The following is a 25,449-nucleotide window of genomic DNA, read 5'->3' as shown; positions in this document are numbered from 1 at the left end:
TTGCAAAAGATAAACTTAAGTTGAACTAAGACATTGAAGTATATGTCACAAAACCAAGTTGGTAGGGACTATAGGTATGTGTGTGTATGTATAAAAAGTCACTGGTAAGAGGCACAAAGCATAGTGACAAACATTTCTAGACTCAATAGAGGTTAACATTACTTTCTCTAGGTGGTGTCCCAGCTGGGCCAGGGGGGAGGGGGTCGGAGTCCTAACAGGTGATACTAGGAAGTCTAAAATGTCTAATGCCTCTTTTACTGTAGATTACAGGAAAACTTATTCCAATGGCTATTATATTGTATATCATTGATCAGAGTAAGTGATTATACTGAATATCACTAAGAATAAGAACTCGACCTAGAACAGAAGAAAAGTGTTAAACTTTATATTTTCAGATAGTCTCAGCCTTTCAAATAGTACATTAGAGCTCTTTGACAGCAGATTGAAGTGATCTTGGAATCAATAGTGACTATTGTTAGCTTAGCCCTTCTTCTTAAAAAAGAGAAAATAACTTGTCTGTCAGACAGCTTTACTAACTCAAATATTGGGACAAATTTGAAATACTTTAACAAAATATGCATGTTGGATAATGCTGAGAAGTGTCAAGAAAATATTAAGAAAATAAACTCCCAGGGTAGATTTTTTAATGAAGAATGGGTAAGTTCAAATCTATTTTCTGTAGCAAGTTAGTACCCTTAGAGGATAAGGGAGCAGAAGTAGGTGATTTTTTACACAAATATTAACACCCCTAAAGCTTTCTAAAGCAGTAAGACAAACAGTGATCTAGATTAAATTATTGAGGCGTACACCCCTCTGCCTGGAAACCTGTCCTTAGAAGTCATAGTAATCCTGTGTAGAAAGTGAAAGCTAAAACTCAGTAGGCTTGTATAGGGGTATAATATGAGACAGATGTTTGAAGGAGTTTGAAATAGGGCTTATAGAACTAGTGGGAGACAAAAACCAAGCATGCAAACATAACTGTGTAAGGAACTGCAAAAACTTCAGGAAAAATGATGGGGGGGGAGTGGTTCTAGGAAGAAAAGTGGGAGGAGAGGGGAGATTATTCTGGCTAACATACTGTCAGTCATGTCTATATAAATGCAATGCTGTTCATTTCTGGGTATTGCAGTTCAGGAAGTACAAGAAGAATTCTTAGTAGTTGTGATCTTTGAAGGAAAAACTAGAAGAGCTGAGCTGGCTTACTCTACTGAAGAGAAGAATGAGGAGAGACATGGTTGCCATCTTTGCAGAAGCTTTTCACATATTGGAGGGGAATGCACTGAGGTTTCTTGTCCGGTCCTCACTGGATAATTAATAGGTGTTAAATGCAGCCAAGGTGAATTCAGGGTCTTCAGCTACACAGCAGTCTGTGTAACTGAGCAGTGACATCACTGAATAACAGCTATAGAATTTGTTGGAAGAATAAAAATGGGTTAGACTAAAGTTTTTTCACCTCTATTTTTGTAGCTAAATATTTCTTGATAGAAAGAAAGGCACAAGCTTCTTGTTTTGCTCTCTTGATTTGACTATTTTCACATCCCTTTCAAGCCCTATATTTTGTAGGGGCTTTTAAAATGTTGCGAATTGGGTCATCTCACTGATTACGTAATAATATAAAAACAAGCTTAATTATGTCTCCATTATTAGGGAAATTTCTGCTGCCCTTTGTGTAGTGTCTTGTGGCCCTTAAATAGGAAGAAGCTGGCAATGGCTGGGACAGTGCTGAGAGCAGGGTAACTTTGGGTAGCTGTCCCTGGCTGAGAAGCTTCTACTTAATACTTTAAGATTTGGAGGGCTGGCAAGATTATTGGGATACACTGAAGAGCCACATGGTTGTGAACATGGAGCGTGAATGGTGTATAACTCCTGGCTTGAAGGGATTTGGCAGAGGTGAGGGAGAAAAGAATCTGAAAATAGCTCTGAATTAGTTTATTTGGGATTGTGGGTGACAGTGCTGTCTGTATGATGGTCGTTAGAGCCTTAGAGTTGTGGACTTGGGATTGAGGAAATATGCCAAGTATCTCCAAGCTAGTCATCTTAATTGCAGTGATGGGCTGTGTGGGGTTATAATCAAGAGCTAGGGATATCTGGGTTGGTACAGAGGGAGGAGAATAGTGGAGTATTAGAATGATAGGAGGTTGTCTTGCCTTCCCCTGCCACAGCTATTTTCACCCTATCTTTATTGCATGAGGAGGAGAGCAGCCCAACACAGGAGCCAATCTGAAGTCTAAACTTCCAATCCTAACAAGTAAATCTCTACTGATTATCTTTTTGAACTGCAGATAAAGGGCTTTCTAGGTTATGGACTGTGAAAGTTTGCCTAAGTTTGTTTTGGCTTGGGTAATACACTCAGACTTAAAATAAGTGAATGCAGTACAGCTGCATTCAGAACTTGTTTCTTTCACGCAACAGAAAATGCCTTTAAAAAAAGCTGACCAGTAAACACACTTAAATGTGAAGATATTCTTAAGATTTCTGTTAGGCTGCGCTGTTTCAGGTTTAGCCTGTTTGGGTCTATTTTCCTTCAGAGTTATTAACATGAGTGTTTGGCATGCAAATAGGATGATGTCAGGGCATAAGCAATATATCTGTTGGCCATAAGGAAACCTATGCCAGTGCTTTAATTCTGAAGTTTACATCTGAAGTTTTTGCAGTTGATGAATATGAACTGCTTAAACCTAATTTTCCTTCGGTTTACTGAAAGACCATCTCTGTTCATAACTTTTACTATCTCATTGAAACAGATATCTTGATAGCTCTGTATATTACAGAAATAGTGCTGAATAAACAGCTTCTGGAGATGAACATCAAACCAGTTCCCCTGAAAGCCCTTGCTATCTGTCTGTGGCAGCATGACTGGTGCTTTCTTTTGTCTGGCAGTCACAGGGCATCTCATCCCATCTCTCTGAATGCTGGTTGTGCCCTGTTTACCAATGAAGGCTTGGCGCTGTTAGCCTCCTGCAACTCCTGTACATACAGGACTCTCAGTTGGGAGGCCACACTGGCAGTGTGTTAAGGGGGAGATCAAATTTTGACGACAATGTGAGTGAAAGGAAGAAGATTCAGTCTTATACTGAAGAAATTAGCAGTCCTGAGCTTATGGTATTGGGAAGACTCAAAGGATTTGCAAAAGGTGCATGTGGTAAGATTGACTTAAGAAGCCGCCTTAAACAACAAACTTTAAGGGCAGAGAGTTGCATTGGACAGCAGGAAGGGAACAAGCTCTGAGAAGTCTTTCGTTGCTTCCTTTTTAGCCTTTGAAATTCAGAGAGGGAGGTGGAAGCTTATATGTGCCCTGGGTAGATACATCAGAGGTAGAGAAATAAAGACTTGGGAAAAGAGAAACATGCAAAAAGATCTGACAAGTAGAACACTCTTTCTGAGCAGCAGGAGAAAATGAGCTCAACTTTTCTGGGTGCTCAGGCTGTGATGTATTCTGCAGCTTATCCACCAAGCGGTAACTGGGTAACTCTTTACTTTTTCTAAAACCCTCTTACTGAGGTAATTAAGTTTAGAGATGGCTCAGCTAATTTAGTGCCTCTTACGGAAAAGGAGAACCCATTTCATAGCTTCATTGCCCTACTGCTTCATGGTGTCTGTGCTCATCTGACCTGTGTTAAGCAAGCTCAGCTCACCGAACTGGCAGAATACCATCAGAACAAGAAAGTGTATCAGGTGTGCAGTTTGTGCATCTTGGGATTGGTTTGGGGACAATAAGACATGAGTGAGTGTACCATACTGTTAAACAACAGTAAGCTGTTAAGCTAGCTCTGCTGTTTTGTGAAACCTTTGCTGTTAGCAGAAATCCTATTCTTGATACAAGTTAAGTCAATCTTCACTTAGAGTGGATGTGTGGTGTCTCATTAATAGCCTATCACTAAGCTGATAGGAAGTTACTTAATATGTAGGTCTGACTACTTGAAAATGAGGACCCACAGATTTGTAGCAGTAAGTGGTGTGCTGACATGAATTATGTATAAAAGAATGTATTTGTGTATTTTTCTAATGAACTCTGCTGTGACAGGGTGATTAACTGATTCTTCTAAATGTAAAGCAAAAGTACATCTCACTTAGAATTTCACCATACTGTTATAGGTACTGAGTAGCCTACTTTTCTGTATATGTAATAAGAACTCAGAGTGGTAAACACATTTTATCTGTGGAGTAATACAGTGCTATACCTAGTGCCAGTTAAAGCATACATTTTCTATTGTAAAATATAACCAGCTATGTGGAGAGTTTTGTTGTATCTGTGCACATCTAGTGCTTGAGAAGCTTGGATAGCTATGGCATGGGATCCAGCTAAAAATGTTTTGGACTGTTTTTGTCTTATCTCTCTACTTTATAATACACTTCTCTCTGCCCCCCCCCCCCCCAGTGTTTTACTGCATGTAAATAGGGTTGGAGTCATTGTGCATTTCTGTTGTAGCAATTTCAACTTAAATTTTGGTTTGAAAGCATATGTAGTAAAAATGCCACTGCTTTTTTGAATATTTGAAAAGGTTACATGTAGAACAAAATATGTACAGACCATCTGAAAATTCAAGCGGCTGGCCTGCTTCAGTTCAGTGCTTGGTGGCTGTTAAATACAGAACCTTGTTGTGTTCTTAAGGTTGCCAAATTTCTTGAGTCAGTAAGCCAGGTGTGTGGTAAATACACAGATATCAGATTAACCTTCATCTGCATGGAACTTAACTGCACACAGCATTGTGTTCCTGGGTCAAATAGAGTATAGTGTTTGAAAGGACAGACTATTGACCAGGTCAATAATAGCTTTTCAGATCACTTTCTCTTTTCTGTTAACTATCCAGTCAGAAGCTGCATAGTTATAATTTCATCCCTCAGTACCACAACTCAGCATTCCTGGAATGTTTTAGGATTAAGGAAATAGACAGGAGCCAGTTTGATAGGTACTGTGCTCAAAAACATTGCACATTTAAATATGTTTTATTTCTGCTTTGTTGCCAGAAGAGGGAGCAGTGATTTAACTTTCTCATCTTTTCAAAACTATTTACATCTATTCTAGTAATAGTATGTCTAAATTGAATGTTATGGGGTTCTCTTTTCTTTTATTTATTTATTGTAGAGGCGGGACACACACACACACGACTGAAATGTAAAGCTGGACCTGATAGGGATTTTAATTTTCAACACTTTAATTATCAGCGTTCTGGTTTGGAAGCTGTTATAGAATATTTCAGCCTGATAATAAGCTTGCTTATTATCTGAGAATGCTGTATTGCATGGGTTTTTTCTGTGTTTGAGATTTACCTGGTTCTCCGGTGGGATGTGACATCAGAACAATGGCTTCCTAACCTAGAGCAAATTAATATCAGTTGGGTCAGTCTTCAACGTATTTAAAGTACAAATACTTTAAATTAAAAACCCGAGAACTCCTTTTCCAAAGCTGTGAAGATGCTTGGTTATTTGCCTCAAGGAAGACCTTATGCAACAGTGATAGGGGTTGAAGGGATGTAGTTGAAATAGGAACACAAATAATACATATGACAGATCTCAACACTGGCAGTGCTTGACTCCTGGAGTGGAGCATGGTTTTGATCTAAAGCAGTTATTTTTAAGCCATACTAATGTGAATAAAACTGACTAAAAACTATGATTCAGCTAGTAAAGAAGATTGAGTAAATCTGTGCAGCATAAACTGAAAGCTGGGGGAAAACAGATGCAACCACCACTGCCCTCCCCCGCAATGTAATTTCTTTTTTTTCTCTTTATCTAAAGCTAAAGCATCTTCCTTTAAGTGTGTTAAACATCAACATGTGGAAATAATAAACTTGTATCCCATAATGTGATATCTGGTTGGCATCAGAAAGACTTACAAGCTCTTCTATAACTGTAGTGTGTAGGTTAGGAAAAGGTGTCTAGGTAACAACTTGGAGTTTAGTGTTACTTAACTCAAAATAATGAGTAAAAGTAAGTACCTGAACCTTTCTTTTACTGGTGTAGCAGTTTAGTGTAAGGTGACTAAAAGCTGATGTGTGCTTATTGTGGTTCTTGTATAGAAGCTGTTCTTTTACGTGGAAGTTCCCTGTACACAGAGGTTTCATTTCTTTGTAGAACTGCTGTGTATTTAAGGACTGTTTTGCTCTCAATTCTTTACATATTGCATAGGTCTAAGAAAATCCACAAAGAAGCGCAGTGAATCACCACCTGCTGAGCTCCCCAGTTTGCGGCGGAGCACACGGCAAAAGACCACGGGCTCCTGTGCTAGCACCAGGTAAAAATTAAGATAATGAAACGTGATTACTGCAGTGGGTTGATATTAATGTCATTTTCATGCATGAAAACTGGCCTTGTCTATCTCTTACTTTGCTATTGTAGAAGTAGCTATAGCTTTTCAGCTTGGCAGTTACTCTGTACACCAGTGTCATGGATACTGCATAGAATTTGTCACTGTCAGACCTTCATTAAGTCCCTCAGCTGTGGGGGTGGAGGAAAAGAAATACCCAAAGCCAATATTACAAATTTAAGTAATCCTTTCCTTAGGGAGGTGGTGTTTAAACAGATACAAAACACTAAGAGTGCTAAGCTGCTGTCCATCATGAATAATAAAATAGATGACTCTTTTGAAAAATAGAAGACTTCATAGTACCACACAGGAGTCTGTTTAACAGTGTACATTGTTGAGCTGACTCAGCTTGTCAGCAGCTGCATCTGAACAATACTACAAATATCTAAGTATTTAATATACCTTCTGATGTGGGGGAAAATTAGTCCTGAATTAATAATTTTAAACAGCTGGTAGATTAAATGGGAGGGGGGAGTAAATGTGTCCTGTGATGCAAAAAATTATTGTAGTTACATATATTCTGAAGCTAGACTTATGAACTTATGAAGCCTTAACAAGCTTTATTTTTTTCTTACTCCTAAACTACATTTAGTAGCTCCAGCACAACTTATTTTCCCTCTTCCATGCCATAAAAAAAAAAATCATCTGAAGCCTGATTCTATTGTCAAGTGTGCATTTGAATTTGACTGTTTACTTTGTAGGCATATATATTTGTAGTGGTGATGACAGTAGTGTTTAAAAAAGCAAATTTAAAAAGGCTTGTGTCCTCAAACTTGTTCTGGCACTGAAAACCAAGTTGAACATCAGAGTTCTCTTTGTGTCTTCAGTAGTTCAGAACTTCCTTTAAAGATGTTTGACTGTCATCAAACTTATCAAATGTGTATGTGATTTGTAACTAACAGTCACTTTAGTCTTGCTCATATTGACTATTATATTTTAGTAGACTGCCTTGTCTTGAAGGGTATAATGTAAGGACCTAGCTGTAATGCACTGATATAAACAAATCACTGCCATGGTGTGGGGCAAGGAGGGTAAAGAGGAGTTGGATAATGTGAAGACCGATTCTTACGCAAATCTGTTAGTTTGTGCAACTTTGTGGTAGTTATCTACATAAATGTTATGTGCTTTTGAGTAGTCTCACATTAATAAATCTCTTGTCTTAGTTCATAAGGTCTGAAACTTTGTTTTTTGAATCTTTAGTCGGCGAGGCTCTGGCCTGGGCAAAAGAGGAGCAGCTGAAGCTCGCCGACAGGAGAAGATGGCTGATCCTGACAACAACCAGGATGGAGTTAACTCTTCAGCTGCACGTACAGATGAGGCTCCCCAGGGAGCTGCAGGTAAGAAGAAATTCCAACTGAAGCATTTTTGGTATAGTTGCTGATACAAACTTCTTTGCATTTAAAAATAATTAAATGGATTAAGTTCTGGGGAGAAATTATTATTTAAGCTGATACAGCTGGTAAATAATTCTGGAAGGTTTTTGAGAGAGAGGGGCCTTTACTTTTGAATCTAATCTCTTGGATATCTGGTAGATGTTTCAGTTGTACTTTTTTGTAGTCTCCAAACTATGTCCAATAAAATAGACTTTAGTTTTCAGGTGTCTACCTTTTTTTTTAAAAATAACTTCAGCTGATCCTACATAAACTACTGTACTGCCAACTGGAGAGACACCAAACTGTTCAGAATACAGAAGGCATGCATTTACCTGTAAAAGCCCTTTTGTAACACTCATAAATATTCTACAAGTTTTCTGTTGAAATGGCAAGCGTGTCTGTACTGGAGAAACTTGAAACCAAGTTAAATATTCTTACTGGCACAGTCCTGTTAAATAGTACTTAATTTTATCATCTGGTCCTAATCAGCAGTGAGTTCAAAGGAGCTTTCCAACAATTATACTGGATTGTAGAAAATTTCAAACATTCTCTGCTTAAAGCTAGCTACATCAGTACAAAAAGTCAAAATTAATGGAGACTAAGTGCAGTGTAACAATTAAGAAAAGCATACATTTATTAAGGATACAGGTAAATCTGTCTGAAAGGTAATTTGCTGATCTAGCTGGAGTTTTTTGGTTTTTGGTTTTGTTTTTTTTTATTATCTTGTCTTGATATAGCTTCTCTCTTCAGCTCTTGGAAAGTATTAGACCTGTAGATTGGTCTACTTAAAATGACAATTGTACAGAAGTATGATGGTGGCAGTGTTAAATGCAGAGCACTCTTCTGATGGTGGATGCTTTTCTTGATGGTGGAATTGATGTTAATTTTGTAGTTTTAAAGGCACTTTAACTTCCATTAATCTCTTTTTTTATTTCTTTAGCTTCTAGTTCTGTTGCTGGGGCTGTAGGTATGACAACCTCTGGAGAAAGTGAGTCAGATGATTCTGAGATGGGAAGACTACAAGGTATAAAAGTTGTTATTAATTTACCTTTTTTTTTGTTTGTTTGCAGCCTATAAATAGCCATACCTACCCAAATTCTGTATTACATGTAGTGGGAAGGCTGTATTTTTTTTCTCTGTGAATGTGTTGCTTTGCTCACTGTAGTTCTGAAGTATGGAGTTACAAGTTTAATTCACTAAAGATGCAAGAATTTGGAAGTAATGTCTGGAGGGGGTGGCATAGTGTCCTTACTCATTTACATGGTGTATAATACACTACTACTGATGACTTTTCAGGAGGAAGTGGGGGGCAAGAGTTGAGAACTTAGTCCTATTAAGTGTGTGAGCTCAAATATGAAAATAGTCTTTGCAAGAATGTTTTCAGCTGACAGGCCAGGTTAGGCCTGCTGTTACTCTGCCTGCTTCTGGATAACATTTTTTTTTTTGTGCTTGTCATTGATACCCATGTTGCTGTAAGCTTTGACCAAACAAAATCTAAATATTCTTAAAATGCTTGCTTTTGAGCTTGGGCTAAAGGATTCAGGTCTCAAAACCTGAGAGTATAGGCAGGTAGAAACTCAGTTTGCATGTCCTGCAACTGTTTTAATGATTTTGCCACTACGTTGCAAGGAGTTCTGAGATCACGGTCTCCCTTGCAAATGACAGGTTTCGGTTAATCTGGGTATTTGATGTGGAAATGAGTGCTGTCTCACTACCAGTTCACTTGCTTGTAGTCCTCAGTAAGCATAGGTATGCATTAGGAATATTGAGCTAAATTACCTTTTACTATTAATCATTATTGTATTGATCAGCAGTAGTCATGCTTGCTACAGTAAAAATCAGAATCACCCACTTAGACTAACTTAAGTAAGACTACTGAAAAGTGTTCAAAAACAAAACCAAAAAAATCCCTAATATCTAGCAGAGTTCTTCCCTCTCCTGCTCATCAACAAAAAAGCTATGAACCTTTTTTCAGTGTCATTTTTTCAGATTAATAGTGCACTTGGTTCCTGAAAATATGAAGATAAGCTTAACCTGTTTTATGTAGTTTGAGTTCAGATTTGAAATTACAGTCTGGTATATCTGCTATTCTAGATCTAGACTTGCAACAATTTAGTAGACCAGATTTCTTCTGTGAAATATATAACTCTGGAAACTCAGTGGGTGATGACTTAAAGGGCCTTAATGCTCTGATGCATACAAAAATGAGCTACTTGTTCCCTAAAGGTCATCTTTTTGGTGTTTTTTGGAAATCAAGGTAGCTGCAGTCAACTAATCCTAACTCTTCTTTATTAAAGTATCAAAATTCTAGTAGTCTTAAATTATAGCATCGTGGAATTTAAGCTTTTAAAAATATGTAGAAGCTTTGACAATGGCTGTTATCCTCTGTTTGCTTTTAGCTCTATTAGAGGCTAGGGGTCTTCCTCCTCACCTGTTTGGCCCTCTTGGTCCTCGGATGTCGCAGCTCTTCCACAGGACAATTGGAAGTGGAGCTAGTAAGCAAAGTTTGTCTAATTTGACTTAATTCTTTCCACTTCCAGACTAGTAGAATTCAACCACTAGTAAATTCTAATACTTGTTTTAGCTTCATAGTTTAATATAATATTTTACATGTTGGAGATTTGTATGTCATGATAGTGCTAGACCACTGGTCAACAATAGTAATTTGCTTGTCTTCCTATAAGGAAGAGAAATTTGCTTTAGCCATATTTCTTTTCTTTTCTTTTTTGGGGCATCTCAATGTTCCCTTCTAGGTGGGGAAGGGAGGGTTCTTGCCTTTTCACCCCTTCCTTATCTTTTTCTTTTGCATGATGGGCTGCTTAACAAAAGACCTCTCCAACCTGCTTGGGTTTTTTGCTAGCTTTAAACAAGTGCTTAAGCTAGCTTTAAAACTATTAGTATATGTCAGTTCTAAGGTATGTTGTTTATAGTTTCAAAAATGTCTTAGGTTTCAGACAGAAATTTCCTTCAGGCAGTGTGTCAGTGAGAACATGGATCCTTAGTCTTGTTCCACCATGTCTGCATTATGCAGCTGGGTAAGATGCGTACCTTCTAGTCCAAGACTGTTTGGCTTCCCAGGAGAGCCAAAGGCAGCCTGTTATGCTGCCTGCCAAGAAGAGGATGGGGTCTCATGGATATTCCATGTGCTGTGTTATCCAGGGGGTGCGTTGAAGAGTCCTTTGCTGTATAAATGTGGAGTGGTGTGGGTTCTGGCACCCACTGTAGGCTGGTAAGATGGTTATGGTGAGCAGTGTGGTGGACTCCCTGTGCTGACCAGTCTGCACTGGAAAGACAGCCAAGAGTGAGATTTTGCCTCCCATTCCTATTCCCCCACCTTTTTATGACAGGGAAAGGAAGTGAAACTGCAAATACAGAGGAAAACAAACTATCTCTGGTCTTCCACTCTGGCAGAAGTGTAGCATAACAGTTTCCCTTGAACACTTATGTCTTCTGATATCTTCTTTCCTAATCTTTTTTCTGGATATCTAGGTTCTAAAGCCCAACAGCTTTTACAAGGTCTCCAAGCCACTGATGAAAGTCAGCAACTACAGGCAGTGATTGAGATGTGCCAGCTGTTGGTCATGGGAAATGAAGAAACATTAGGAGGGTTTCCAGTCAAGAGTGTTGTACCAGCTTTGGTAAAGATTAAATCTCATATTTCTATTGGAGGATATAATATTTTTCTCTATCTTGCTTAAATAAAATATTCTTCATTTATATACTGTATTCTTAATTATATATATGTATGTGTATCTATTTATAAATCCCATTATTAGGTTTTGAGGGCATGTTTTGCTGAATTTTGGTAGTCCTATTAATTATTTAATAACTCAAGAATAGGTAGTGGCTCTCTTGAAACTTTTACAAAAATTCAAAGTCCTGAGTCAAAAGCTACGATACTGATTTGTGCCCTTTATTTATGTTGATGCCTAGATACTTTTTGCTAAACTAACAATACTTTTTTCTAAAAAACAGATAACACTGCTGCAGATGGAGCACAACTTTGACATTGTAAGTGATGTGTAATGTTTAAGAAATTTTTTGAAATAGAAAAATGTATCATCTGAACTTAAAACCAAATATCTATATATTTAATAGATGAACCATGCATGTCGGGCCTTAACATATATGATGGAAGCACTTCCCAGATCATCCGCTGTAGTGGTAGATGCAATTCCTGTCTTCTTGGAAAAGGTAAAATGAAACCAAAACAGTGTTAAACTAATCTGAGGGGATTTTATCTTTTGTTTTAACTTTAGGATCTACTATTAAGATAATGGCTTCTTTTCATATTTTACAAGATAACACATAATGCATGAGAAGCTTTTGAAAACAGGTTTACTCTTTGTTCACACCGTTACTGAAAGCACTATCTGACTCACTGAGAACTTTATCTGATTGGTGTTGCAAAGATACTGCATAATTACACAAACTGGTAACTCTTGGAGTACCTATATAGCTGATCTAGCCTTAAATTGGCTAGCTTGATTACAGCTAGCAGTGCAGTTGCATTAGTATATGTGTCTTAGTATAGGCTAAGTGTTAATGAAGATTATTATTTTTACAAACTGGTTTAGAAATTAATCTACAAGCGTTCTTGTTTTCTTGTAGCTGCAAGTTATTCAGTGCATTGATGTGGCAGAGCAGGCGCTTACAGCCCTGGAGATGTTATCACGCAGGCATAGTAAAGCCATTCTGCAGGCAGTAAGTAAAAAAGAAGGCACTTTACCAGTTCTACATCTTGGTGATATTCTGTGAAGATGAAATAAGAAAAAAAGCTTCTGTGACTTTAGCAGTACTGAGAGTGAAAACGTTTGTTTATTTTATTACAGGGTGGGTTGGCAGACTGTTTGCTGTATCTGGAATTCTTCAGTATAAATGCACAGAGGAATGCACTAGCTATTGCTGCCAACTGCTGCCAGAGTATAACACCTGATGAGTTTCACTTTGTGGCAGACTCTTTGCCACTGCTTACACAAAGGTTAACCCATCAGGTAAGAAGCTATTATAAAATGGAAAGTTTTACTTTTGACCTGAAAGGAGTATAGATATCTAGTTCTTTACTGTGTATTATTTGCCTTTGCAACGTGATAATTGCCTTAAAGTTTCTCTACTATCAAGCTGTGGTATTTTAATGTGCGTATGGACCTCCTGTGTTTTGTAAACGTGCTGTAAGGATTCATGGCACCCCTATTAATTTTGTAAAATGAGATAAATAAGATACTTTAACTTAGAGCATGAATAATAGTGGGTTTGTAGTCTGTACTTCTTGCCCATCAGTAAGAGGAAATCCCCTTAGTGTTACTGTTCTTTTTTCGTAACAAATGAGTTGCAAGGTTCCCTCCCACTTCAAACTCAGAAAAACTTCAGTTTCAATTATTGTGGGTTTTTTCTGATTTGACTTTTTGGGAGGGCTTACGACTTTTTAAAAAGAAAATTCCTACTCTTGCACAATAGTTTGAAGTCATGAATCCTAAATCATGGGGCTCCAAAGATCTGCCTATCCTGCAATGCTGCTATGTTCATAAATGAGCACTCGCAATGGCTATTGCACCAAAAGAGATTTGGACATGCCGCTTGGTTGGCAGATCCCTGTTAAAAAGGTGCAAAAGGAGAAATTATTTCTTCCTTAACAAATGCAACTAAACGGAAGCTTCCAGGTAATGTTTTTGTGTATTCTTGTGCTATTCTTAATTTTGCCAACATCATCTTGCTGAGAGACTACTTGAATCTTTGAGGCAGCTTCACAGAAGTCAAATGTCAGCTTTAGATGGTGCTTTGGAAAAAAGGAAGCACCATTCTCAGCAGTAGTAGGGACAAGTACTGACTCCTGCTCTCTGAAGAGAAGCTACAGCCCAGAAAAGTAAGATTTCAAGAAACTTTGAAGTGGAATTTTTCTGGCATAAAAAAAAAAATCTTGAGTTAGCTCTTAACAGAATAGTTGAGGTGGGAAGGGACCTCTCAGTTACCTAGTCCTAACCCCCTGCTTAAACAAGGTCAACTAGAGCAGATTGCCCAGGACCATGTCCAGCTCATTTTCTTTTATTTATTCATTTAAAAAAAACAAACACACAAACAAAAAAACCCCACCCCACTCCCCACCAACAAACAAACAAAAAAACCCCCCAAACCTGCAAGGATGGAGGCTTAGCCTTTGTGGGCAACCTCTTCCAGTGTTCAACCACCTTTACAGTAAAAGTGTTTTATGTTCAGATGAACTTTTGTGTTTCAATGAACTTTTACCTAGAGCTATTTTTAGAGCAATCTTTACTGTCTTGGTGTCTTTGGATTTGCTGTCTTGGCTGCACTGCATGATATAAAAATCCAGCTTCATGTTGTCTGTAGAACAGTAGCCTTCACTCCTGCTTATTGTCTATATGTCCTGTTGCTTTGGCTTTGTAGCTCCTCTGCCCTTTTGTTTCCTCCTTATAGAATCCAAAAAGGATGTTATAGACCCATTTATTTATCTCTAAAGGTCCCTAAAGGTATTTGTGTGGCAAGTGTGAGGGGTTTCCCAGGGAATATGCCATATCAGGAGGTCAGTTTAGACTGTATCAATGAATTTAAAATTCAGAGCTGTAATATTGTATAAAATGTGATTTGACTGGCCTTTTTGGAGAGAAACTTTATAAATGCCTCAAAATGACAGGATAATCTAACGCAATTTAAAATACTTTAATTCAAACATACTTTTTTTATAATAGGACAAAAAATCTGTTGAAAGCACTTGTCTCTGTTTTGCACGACTAGTGGACAACTTCCAGCATGAGGAGGTAAGGGTGTGGGTGTTTGGGTGTGGATTTTTGTTTCCTTCTTCCCTCCCTCAGTTTCTCCTAAGGGCTTACCTTTCCAAGTCAGACTAATGTTTTTAATTTTGCTGTTCCCTCCTGAAGAACTTGCTCCAGCAGGTTGCTTCCAAGGACTTGTTAACCAATATCCAGCAACTCTTGGTAGTGACGCCTCCTATCCTGAGCTCAGGAATGTTCATCATGGTGGTGCGCATGTTTTCCTTAATGTGCTCCAATTGTCCTACACTTGCAGTTCAACTTATGAAGCAAAGTGAGTTCTTGCTCTTTCATATTCTGGGGGACCTATTTAAGTTAATGCCCACAGTCAATATGGAACTCTGTGCACTTGATTATACAAATATATGTTCTCTTGTTTTTCTCTCTTAACTATGCTTCCTCTGAGACACAAAGTTTAGTTGATCTTGTTGAAAGTCCTTTTTCCTGAGGGTTTTTTTTCCCCTTTCCTGTCTCTAGCTGTTGTCACTGGAGTGCTCGCCTAATTTTGAGTCTGTATTAGCTGCACAAGTTACTCTCACTTCAACACAAGTTGAATAATTCTTTTCATAGTCTTTACCAGATGGGGGAAACATGTGATTTAAGGGCTTTTTCTAAGGGAAAACATTAAGAAAGCAACAGCTGTGTAGCTGTCTTAGTTCTCACTTGTTTTCTTCTTTTCATCTCATAAATTTTGACTTGTCACTTCAACTGCCCTGGATGTTCCCATTTTCTCTGTGCCCTGTATATTGAGTGGTATTTCTGCCCTAGATGTCCCTTAAAGGGGGAAAAAAAAACCCCAAAACCAAAATCCCACAAACCCCAGGCCTGAGAACACACACATTTCTTACAATGTTTGAAGAGATGGCTTTTGTCTTACTGTCTACTGTCTGTTTGCTTTAGGGCAGTGACTATCTCTTCTGCATAGTGTCTAACACAAAATGGAGTCCACATTCTGATATAGGCAATCTCATAAATAATAATTTTTATAGATATTGCAGAAACACTTCACTTCCTCCTTTGTGGAGCCTCAAATGGGAGTTGTCAAGAACAAATTGACCTTGTTCCACGAAGTCCTCAAGAACTTTATGAGCTTACTTCTCTTATCTGGTAAGTTATGCAGCCCTAGGTTTTGGGTCTGGTTGGTATGTTAAAATCCATAACTTCTCTAAAATGAAGGCAAACAGTTTTCAGCTTAGATGGACTTTATTGTATACTTCTAGTAAAATACTGTTTTAATGTTCTTTACAGTGAACTGATGCCTTGCCTGCCAAAAGAGGGAATCTTTGCTGTTGATACTATGCTAAAGAAAGGAAACGCGCAAAATACAGATGGCGCAATATGGCAATGGCGAGATGACAGGGGTCTCTGGCATCCCTATAACAGGATTGATAGTCGAATAATAGAGGTAGTAATTCCACGCATTTGTGTGGTGATGTTTTTTAAATATGTGTGCAGTTGTATAGGGAATTGAGTGCTTTCTTTGTGGTTTTGAAACTATCAGCCTTGTTCTTTCTGAGTAAGAAACACATGAGTTTCCTCAAACCTCCTGCTGTAATATTGCACTATTTCGGTATTCAGTAATGGGTTAACTGCTTAATCACTGTTCTTTATTGTATTTCTGTCAGTGATTGTTTTTCCTACTGTTGCTCCTCTCATCACCTTTCATATAGCTTCCTATGTTAGGGATTTCTTAACTTTAAACTCTTCCTTGTTTTTAGGCAGCTCATCAGGTTGGTGAGGATGAGATAAGCCTGTCTACACTTGGGCGTGTCTATACTATTGATTTTAACTCTATGCAGCAAATAAATGAGGATACTGGAACAGCACGTGCCATTCAGCGAAAACCAAACCCTTTAGCCAATACAAACACTAGTAAGTACAGCTTAGGAGACACCTGGTGTCTCTAGCTATAGCTAACTTATGCTGGGTTATACAACAGTCTACTACTTACCTAATATATTTCTTGTGGTTTCTGTGGAACATCAAACTATTCTGATTTACGTGAATGAAGACAGCTTTACAACAAAACTCAAACTGTTGAAATGTATTCTTTTTAACATGCAAACTCTTGTCCTGGGAACTGAAAATGCATTCAATTTGGGGGGAGCTGGGGGTGTTCCTGGCTTGGGATCTTTTGAAAGCTTTGTTCGTACAGCTCTTTTATTTAATGAAGACTGTGTGAGGAGGACTTACTATTGTACAGAAATATATAAGAAAACCGAAGACAAAAGATTCGACTCCTTGAAAGAGGAGGATTTTTACCTGCGTTCTTGCCATCAGTCTGACTTCTGGTTCTTAAATTATATCTTTTCAATTCAAGAGCTAAACTAATTCAGCTTTAAAAAAAGAAAGTAATCAGAGCAGAAATGCAAAGAACTCTGCAGTGACTTGTTGCACAATTTCTCACAGGTGGGCATTCAGAATTGAAGAAGGATGATGCTCGAGCACAACTAATGAAAGAGGACCCAGAACTGGCAAAATCCTTTATCAAAACATTGTTTGGTGTTCTTTATGAAGTATATAGTTCTTCAGCTGGACCTGCTGTTAGACACAAGTGCCTTAGAGCAATTCTTAGGATAATTTATTTTGCTGATGCTGAACTTCTGAAGGATGTGCTGAAAAACCATGCTGTTTCAAGGTGGGTTCATTAACCATTGTGAATGAAACTTATTTTGAGCTTACAACTCAAACTTGTGATTACTTTTTGTGAATCATCTTTTTCAGGGGAGAATTGTACTTTTAAAATTCTTATGTATTTATTTTCCAAAAGCTGAGGCTGCCAGCTCTTCAGGAATTTTTTGCATCTTAGATTTTGCAGTAGATGCCAACTCTAGGCATTCTTATTAGAAACTTAGATTACCTACATGGCTGTGTGTACTAGTAATGTCTAATATTACCATTTATGGTTTTCCTGATGTCTAAAACTTGCCTATAAACTTTTCTGAGGGCAAGATGACTTTTGAGGTAATACAATGTGAACAATAACAGACTCTCATGGCATTCAACTGGTAAGTTCTATTCATGAAACCTCTCCTATATGATATACCATAAAGTTAGGGAACTAGTTAAAAGGATGCAATTAGAAAATAAACTGACTAGTTTTTCAAAGGCAGTATGAAGTTCCACAACACCATGTTCTTTAAAGGAAGAAAACTGTCTCTTCCTTTATGCCACATGTTAAAACTTGGTAAAAATGATTTAGGAGGGAAGATGACTTTTTCAATCCTTTTATTTATAGCTTTTACAAAAGCACAGTGAAATTTGTTTGCTTTCAGTCTCTAGTACTATGTATGCAAGATGAACATGCTTGATTTTATTTTTTTTAAGCAACAAAAAATGAAAAGACAAACCTAATTCTAATAAATTATCTGTTTTAGTCATATTGCCTCCATGCTGTCGAGTCAAGACCTTAAGATAGTAGTTGGAGCCCTGCAGATGGCAGAGATTTTAATGCAAAAGTTACCTGACATTTTTAGTGTTTACTTCAGAAGAGAAGGTAAATCTTGCTTTCTTTTTTTTTTTTTTCTCTTCACCTCCTTATTTAGTATTTTAAAAGTATGTGTGTGTGGAGAATCCATATCCTTTACCTCCTACTCCATCCCCCCCAAGCTGTAAAAAGTTAATATTCTTCTTGAATAATAAAGGCAAATCCATGCAAGCTATTGTCATATGACTGGGGAGGAGCTGACCAAGACTCTGGAGGAGACAAGCTTGTTTTTTCTGAATCTGAAACAAGTTTGTACAGGCTTGCTAGATGCTAGTGAACTTACATTTAGGCTGAAGATGGCTTGCTGAAATTACATGGGTAGTCTTACTGGGCAAGAGTGATGAATCTTTGGCAAGAACTCTTTGTTATAATCTACTGGGGATTTTTGGGTTTCTTTAGCTACTGTTCTTGCTGCTGTCTGTCTTTTTTTTTTTTTTAAACTATGTAGGTTAACTCTTCTGGAAAGGGTTGAACTGCTTTTAAAACTTAGTATTGGTGGGTGGGGTGGGCCAATGCCGCCATAGTTAAAACAGAGGTTCTACTAACAGACTTCTACCTTTTCAAATACCTTTATCCCACCCCCCCTCTCAAGACCCCCCCAACCAAACCAACCTACCAAAGATTTCTTCTGTTGCAAAGGGGTGATGCACCAAGTGAAAAACTTAGCAGAGTCTGAGGCTTTGCTAACAAGCCCACCGAAAGTATGCACCAATGGATCAGGAACGCTGGGTACTACTACAACAATAAGTACTGGTACAGCTACTGCTGCCAGTAATGCAGCTGCTGATTTGGGCTCTCCTAGCTTACAACACAGCCGGGAGGATTCTTTGGATCTGAGCCCACAGGGGTAAGTGCACTATTTGTTGTGAGCAAACAATCTGTGGGTTTTTTTATTTGTGGTGTTTTGTTTGTTTGTTTTTTGAAAGAGCCTTGACTGACATGGGCTGCTACAGTATCATCTGCATTTTGCTCTGATATTTTCCTCTAAGGAACTAAAATGGAGTGGTGTTGAAGCTATCAATGGGTAGTGGGTAGTCTTGATTAATTTTATATGAAATAAAAAAAAAAAAGGCTAGTGACCTGATAGTTACGATGTAATGACATGAAACAATCCATGCTGTTTGGGGAGAGGCTGGAGAATGCCAAGGGCAACAGCTGTAATCTCATGTAACTCTTGAGGACAGAGTGATTCTTTCTGAGAAATGATAGCTGTGGTGCCTGGTTCCTTTCTGCTGGAGGCTGGAGGAAAAAGAAGTAATCCTTAAGTTTGTTGGAATGCAACCATTTTGAACATTTGTATAATTAATATCTCTTGTAGGAATACATTATTTTAGTGTTACACAGCTTGCCTTTATTTTAAAGGTGAAACGTTTGTCTTAATGTATTGGCATAATAGGGAAACTCACCTTAAACTGGAATTGAGATATGTGAACTTGGGAAGTGTAGGGCTTGGGGAGTAGAAACTCCATAAATTGTTGAAAAAAGTGCTTTCTGGGCTTTAATAGGGTAGGCAGGTCAAATACCCAATGTCTTTTGGTGTTTATTCAGTAGAGATTTGTGGATTTTTTTTTTCCTTTTTAAGTGTATTCAAATAAATGAATAACCAGATGGTTACACAAAAACATGAAAACTGAGAAACCTTTATTCAGTGGCACTTCTGGCTGTATTTGGCTGCCCATAGTAGAAAGGTGACAGCAAGCAAAACCTCTTCTTTCTGGATGGAGTAGTCACTTTGTCCGTCCAATTAAAATAGAGTTGAGGCCCCTTCTCCCAGAGCTCATTCTTCCCTTGTGCCCTCCTTGTTATTGGATGGAAATTTTTTTAAATTCTTGAGTAAACAGCTGGCAGATGCATCTTAAACTGAGGGATGGGTATGTGCATGAATATGGTGGATGGAAACATGTTAGTTTATTTTTAAATTTGGACAGACGACTAAGCGATGTTCTAAAGAGAAAAAGACTGCCAAAACGAGGGCCAAGGAGACCAAAATACTCTCCTCCGAGAGATGATGACAAAGTAGACAATCAAGGTAAAGCATTCTTAAAATGTGATACTCTTAAATCCTTTTAAATTTAAAAGTAAGCTGTCAAAAGTGCTAGCTGTAATAAACCTGCTGATTCTCTTAATTCTTGTCTTTGCTTCCTCCAGCTAAAAGCCCTACAACTACTCAATCTCCTAAATCTTCCTTCTTGGCAAGTTTAAATCCTAAAACATGGGGAAGGCTAAGCACACAGTCCAACAGTAATAATATTGAACCAGCACGAACAGCAGGAGTAAGTGGTCTTGCGAGGGCTGCTTCCAAGGATACCATTTCCAATAACAGGTACACACACAAAAAATCAAAATAGGTCTGGTATGGTGTTGACTTTGAGGTGCAGCTACTTTCTTATGATAAGCTATCGAGTGATTAAGTAGCTCCTATCAAAGAAGTTTGAGCTTAACCACTGTTAAAATAACTCTGGAAGAAGAATCAGGAAATTGAAGTAGAGAAAATAACGTCTTAATAGTTTAAAGCAGCATGCTGGGGAAAAACTGGAGAATTTTGAAAAATGGCGCAAGAAGTAATCTGTAGAGAATAGATCTTTACTATGTTGGAGTAAGAGGGAAGGGTTTTTGTCTGTGACAGCTGTTAAACATGGGGAAAATGGTACTCTGGCTGTGTTTACTTGTAATATTGATATGCAAATGCTAAGTGTGGCTGAATGCCTTTTGTGTGCTTCTTTACAGAGAAAAAATTAAGGGCTGGATTAAGGAGCAAGCCCATAAATTTGTAGAACGTTATTTTAGTTCTGAAAACATGGATGGAAGCAATCCTGCACTAAATGTATTACAGAGACTTTGCACTGCAACTGAACAACTCAACCTCCAGGTTAGAAATGGCAAACTTACTTGGAGTGGGAGTGGGAATGGAAGCAGTTAGAAGTATTTAGGAGGAAGCTAGAGGAAAGCTGACCATTTTAGACAGTATGGCCAATATTTTAAGCATAGTTTTTGTCATCTTAAATGATCATACGTTGTTTCTTAACTTGCAATGGTTTGCTTGGGATTTTTTTTTAGAATTGGTATATAAGCTCTAACACATACAATTTATGATAACTAACTAGTATTAACAAGGGTGTTATTGATTCCTAGCAATGTGTCACTTACATAGCATTTTATATTTCAAATTTCTACAGTTAAGTGTTAGGGATTGACTTTATACCTAAAGAACAACCCAGTTTCTAGTAAGAACTTTGGGGGTGGGGGGAGGACAGGAGCGAAAAGTAGCATTTTGTTGAAAGGATAGAAGAAATACAGATTGGGCCAAATCTACTAGCAATCTCAAGAATTTGAGCCTTGCTTCAGATAGTTGTGATCCTTGATAGATGGTCTAAATCTAACTTCTAAAGTAACTAAACAGCTGAGTTATGTTCTGTGCTTTGATCTAAGCAATCATTAAAATATGAAACTTTCCCTCTTCCTCTTTCCCACACAGATGTCATGTAAAATATATACTAATCTGAAGTTTGTTTTTTTAAAAAACCCTTCTGTTTGGAGCTCATCTTTACATTGCATGAGACGGAAATGAGACCTTGCATTTCTCTTAAAAGGGGGAAAATATAGACGTTGCCTGTAATGTCTCCTCTTGAATAGAGAAATTGCTTATCCTCAGATTATTTGCGCTGTCATTGCTTGTATTGAGTTACTATACGCTCCAGACTTTCCCTTCCCCCCCCCCTTCTCTTTAGAGCTGCTCCATGCAGTAGGAAGAAAAATAGTATTTCTTAGGCCCATAATACGTGGGTAGTAAAATACTACCTTCATATTTTTCAGGTGGATGGTGGAACAGAGTGCCTTGTAGAAATCCGTAGCATTGTCTCGGAGTCTGACGTCTCCTCCTTTGAAATCCAGCATAGTGGGTTTGTTAAACAACTGCTGCTTTATTTGACATCTAAAAGTGAGAAAGATGCTGTAAGCAGGGATATCAGATTGAAAAGATTTCTTCATGTATTTTTTTCTTCTCCAGTAAGTTTTCTTGTTTATTGTTTTGTCATTCTTGGTTGTCTTTCTCTCAGATTGTACTTACTGACCATCTGAGAGGTTCAGCAATGACCTTGACTTAAAGATGGAGTATGGAAGGAATGTTTTGTTTATGCTGAAGCTGTATAACGCTACAACTTTCACGTGGTTCTATGTCTTTACAGGTCATAAACTTTTTAGAATACCCTGTAATTACAGAAAATTCCACACAACAGTGGGAAATAAAATTCCAAAACGGCCAATTGTCTGAGTCTTGAACAACTTAAAAATTGTTCCTGACTTCTAAGTTGTTGATATGGAAAGAGTTTGGATAGTAATCTTATCACTTGCTCTCTTTAGTCCTAAATACTGCAAGAAACTAGATTGTCCTGTTTTTAAAGGAAGAAATTTAAAGGGGAAGAGAGGAAAGTAGATAACTACAGCTTCCATGAAGCTTACTGCTCATGGTTAAGGGTGAATGCTTAAAATCTGTAGGGCTATTCAGTTGAAACCAGGAGAGAAAAGTATGTTGTTTGCAACAGGTCTTTCATAAACTTGTTACATATCATGTAGTCATCCTGATACTGCTGCTACTTGAAGTGAGAGCAGTGATTCTTAATTTCTTTTTTTCAAACAACTTGTTTTAAACAACTTTTAAACAATTGTTTAACATGGAGTAATTCAAGCACATAACTAAAAGACTGGAATATATTTCAGCTTCCTGGAGAAGAACCCCTTGGAAGATTAGAGCCATTAGAAAATGCACCTTTGCTGGCATTAGTCCATAAAATGAACAATTGCCTCAGTCAGATGGAACAGTTTCCTGTCAAAGTGCATGACTTCCCTAGTGGAAATGGAACAGGGAGCAGGTAAGGATTAATGCTCAGGTAATAGTTTTGTTGGAAGCTTTTGTTTTCCAAAACTTGTTTCAACGCTAAAAGTTCCAAGAGGTAATGGAAACTTTTGATCCTATTAAAGACAAAGGCAATTGCACGGTTGGCTTTCTTATTCAGTGAAAGATCGAGTATTTAACCAAATGTTTGCTTACCATCTTGAAACTTCTCTCACTTAGATTGGGGGTGGATATGTAATTTTAAATGCAATCTCTAAATTTAAACTTTAAAAATTCAAATGTTTTCCTCGTCCCCATGTAACAAACACTGGAAAGAAATAATCTATTTATTGCTGAGACACTGATATTTTTTTAGCGAAGTAATTAAACTGCTGAGAGTTTGTGTTACAGTACTAAACTTTGTTATTCAGATAGGTTCTGTTCTCTAGGATGATAATGGATTGAGTGATAACTGTTGGCTCTTAACGTAGTTTAAAATAACTGTAGACCTGCCCTGTGTGTTAAGATAAATTACATTTGGAATCCAACTTGTTATTTGCATTTTAAGTAACAAAATCGAGTGACTGAAGACCTATTTCTACAATTTCTTTTCTGTACTTTTCTTTAATAAATCAACACTATTTTTCATTCAGTGTATAACAGTTAGTAAATAAGTTGCATGTAAGTTTTGAAAATATTTTGTGGTACTGGATAAAAGCTCAATTTGATTGAAGACCTATTTTTGTGACTATGTAGAAATTAAGAGGGGAGGAGCATTGAAAATGAATTTTTGAAAACTATTCTTTAAAGTTTGAAATGCCAAAATCTTCCATCTCTTGGGTAGTAAGATAGTGTGGATTTTTTTTGTCACTAATTGTGACACAACATTCATTATAGTAGATGTATTGGAGCCTCACACTATAGCATTAATCTAACTTACATTAAAATTCAGTACTTGCTTTTTGTGAAACTTAAAAATCCATGGGAATGAATGCAATACACAGATTTCTAATACTTGAAGGAATTAGTTGTCTTGACACTGGCTTTTGCAAATAGTATGTGCTCTGTAATCTTACAACGCTTCCTAATATATGCTATTTCTGTAAAAAGTGGGATAACTACAAAAGTCATTAAGCTGCTAATCATAGAAGCAAAATTCTGCTATTCTTTTTGATAGAAAATTAAACATAAGTCAGACTACTGCAGCATTGTTTGACTGCTAGTCTTACTGTGGATTATGTCAATGAGGATTTTGAGGCATTAAGATTTGGTAGTCTTTCACTAGCACCTGGAAGTAGAAGCAGCCCAAGATAAGAGGTTTGTGTATAAAAACGGCTATCTTGAGTATTGATTGTTTGGTGAGATGGAACATGTATATGAATTATGCTTGGCAAGAAAAAACAGAGGAGCTTTCAGGTTGTCTCTTTAGGTCCTTATTAAAAAACATATGAATGGATACTTGCATTTTCCACCCCCAACTCTGATCCTTATTGCACTGCAGTAAACACAGCTCTAAATCTAAATCTCATGTGGCATCAGCTGACCACTGAACAACTTCAGACCTCAAAGATGGTCAGTATAGGCCATATTGTAGTCAGACCTCAGACTGGACTTTCTCTTAATCCATGTAGATTCCATTGGAAATCAGATTTTGTCTAACTTGGATTCTGGTGTTTTTGTAGAACAAAATTTTTAATCTGTTTATCAAAATCTTGATAGCTTATTTTTAGATAAATAGTCTGAGAAATAATACTCTGAACAAGTGAATTTGTAAATGCATGTATAAGCCTATTTTAATGCATTTTTAAATGCAATTATGGTTATTAGATTCTTTGTGTAGCAACTTTTTTCACAAATTATTTTGAGTTTTTCTCTTAACAGAGGGTCTCAAGCTTTAAAATTCTTCAATACACATCAATTAAAATGCCAACTGCAAAGACATCCAGACTGTGCTAATGTGAAACAGTGGAAAGGTGGACCTGTGAAGATTGATCCTCTGGCTTTGGTACAAGCCATTGAAAGATACCTTGTAGTTAGAGGTATATATATATTATACAGTTATATGTGTTTTGCTTCTTGGGATGGTTGCTGTCAGTAGTGTGGAGTCTGAAAAAACCTGTGAGGATTATACTGAAGACAAATGAGGATTATGCTGAAGACGAATGGGAGGTACCTATAAATGTATCTTGCTCACAGGGGAGGAGACTAAGGCTGCAGAGAATCTTCTCTTTTCTGGGGTAAACTTTCCTGTTGTAAACAGTTCAATCTAAATACTAACAGAAGTATAATCTAGTTGCCTGTCAGATTGGCTGTAACTTGGCATTTTTGATGCCAGATGTTGATACTGAAATTTGTTCTAACATGTCTGAACCTTACTTTTTTTACTGATGTATTTTGGAACCATTTTAAACAGTGGAGTTTATAAAAGTCAGAGTACAAAAGCATTGCTACATTTCATGTAAAAGCGAATGAGGATGTCTTTCTCCTCTCTTTCCTCAGGCTATGGAAGAGTTAGAGAAGATGATGAGGATAGTGATGATGATGGGTCAGATGAAGAAATAGATGAATCTTTGGTAAGCTTTTGCTCTGGGGGCAAGAGAAGGGAACAATGTGGGGAGAGGCTTAAAGAAAACCTAGCAACAAGTTTCCTAACTTGTGTGGTTTTT

General features: G+C 37.5%; 1 protein-coding gene across 9 annotated transcripts in view; it reads left to right on the top strand.

The window, feature by feature from the left end:
* Positions 1 to 25,449, top strand: part of TRIP12 (thyroid hormone receptor interactor 12) — an 82,769-nt gene that overhangs the window by 40,841 nt on the left and 16,479 nt on the right. For 6 of the 9 annotated variants that reach the window (XM_072866336.1, XM_072866333.1, XM_072866328.1 and 3 more), the window contains 24 exons: positions 6,130 to 6,235; positions 7,508 to 7,644; positions 8,621 to 8,704; positions 10,080 to 10,175; positions 11,170 to 11,318; positions 11,656 to 11,691; positions 11,779 to 11,874; positions 12,292 to 12,384; positions 12,513 to 12,674; positions 14,385 to 14,453; positions 14,574 to 14,739; positions 15,455 to 15,572; positions 15,714 to 15,870; positions 16,184 to 16,337; positions 16,875 to 17,103; positions 17,843 to 17,961; positions 18,592 to 18,799; positions 19,881 to 19,981; positions 20,101 to 20,275; positions 20,680 to 20,821; positions 21,766 to 21,957; positions 22,669 to 22,820; positions 24,650 to 24,822; positions 25,283 to 25,356. In XM_072866336.1, the coding sequence (XP_072722437.1) occupies positions 6,130 to 6,235; positions 7,508 to 7,644; positions 8,621 to 8,704; positions 10,080 to 10,175; positions 11,170 to 11,318; positions 11,656 to 11,691; positions 11,779 to 11,874; positions 12,292 to 12,384; positions 12,513 to 12,674; positions 14,385 to 14,453; positions 14,574 to 14,739; positions 15,455 to 15,572; positions 15,714 to 15,870; positions 16,184 to 16,337; positions 16,875 to 17,103; positions 17,843 to 17,961; positions 18,592 to 18,799; positions 19,881 to 19,981; positions 20,101 to 20,275; positions 20,680 to 20,821; positions 21,766 to 21,957; positions 22,669 to 22,820; positions 24,650 to 24,822; positions 25,283 to 25,356 (3,188 nt within the window). The remainder of the gene's footprint in view (positions 1 to 6,129; positions 6,236 to 7,507; positions 7,645 to 8,620; positions 8,705 to 10,079; positions 10,176 to 11,169; positions 11,319 to 11,655; positions 11,692 to 11,778; positions 11,875 to 12,291; positions 12,385 to 12,512; positions 12,675 to 14,384; positions 14,454 to 14,573; positions 14,740 to 15,454; positions 15,573 to 15,713; positions 15,871 to 16,183; positions 16,338 to 16,874; positions 17,104 to 17,842; positions 17,962 to 18,591; positions 18,800 to 19,880; positions 19,982 to 20,100; positions 20,276 to 20,679; positions 20,822 to 21,765; positions 21,958 to 22,668; positions 22,821 to 24,649; positions 24,823 to 25,282; positions 25,357 to 25,449) is intronic. The other 3 variants (XM_072866337.1, XM_072866332.1, XM_072866335.1) reach the window with 2 other exon arrangements.

The sequence above is a fragment of the Ciconia boyciana genome, chromosome 7 (assembly GCF_034638445.1).
Source record: "Ciconia boyciana chromosome 7, ASM3463844v1, whole genome shotgun sequence".
In the NCBI taxonomy this organism is placed as follows: domain Eukaryota; kingdom Metazoa; phylum Chordata; class Aves; order Ciconiiformes; family Ciconiidae; genus Ciconia; species Ciconia boyciana.
Note: the sequence above shows the minus strand (reverse complement) of the source record. Positions and strands in the feature narration are given on the sequence as shown.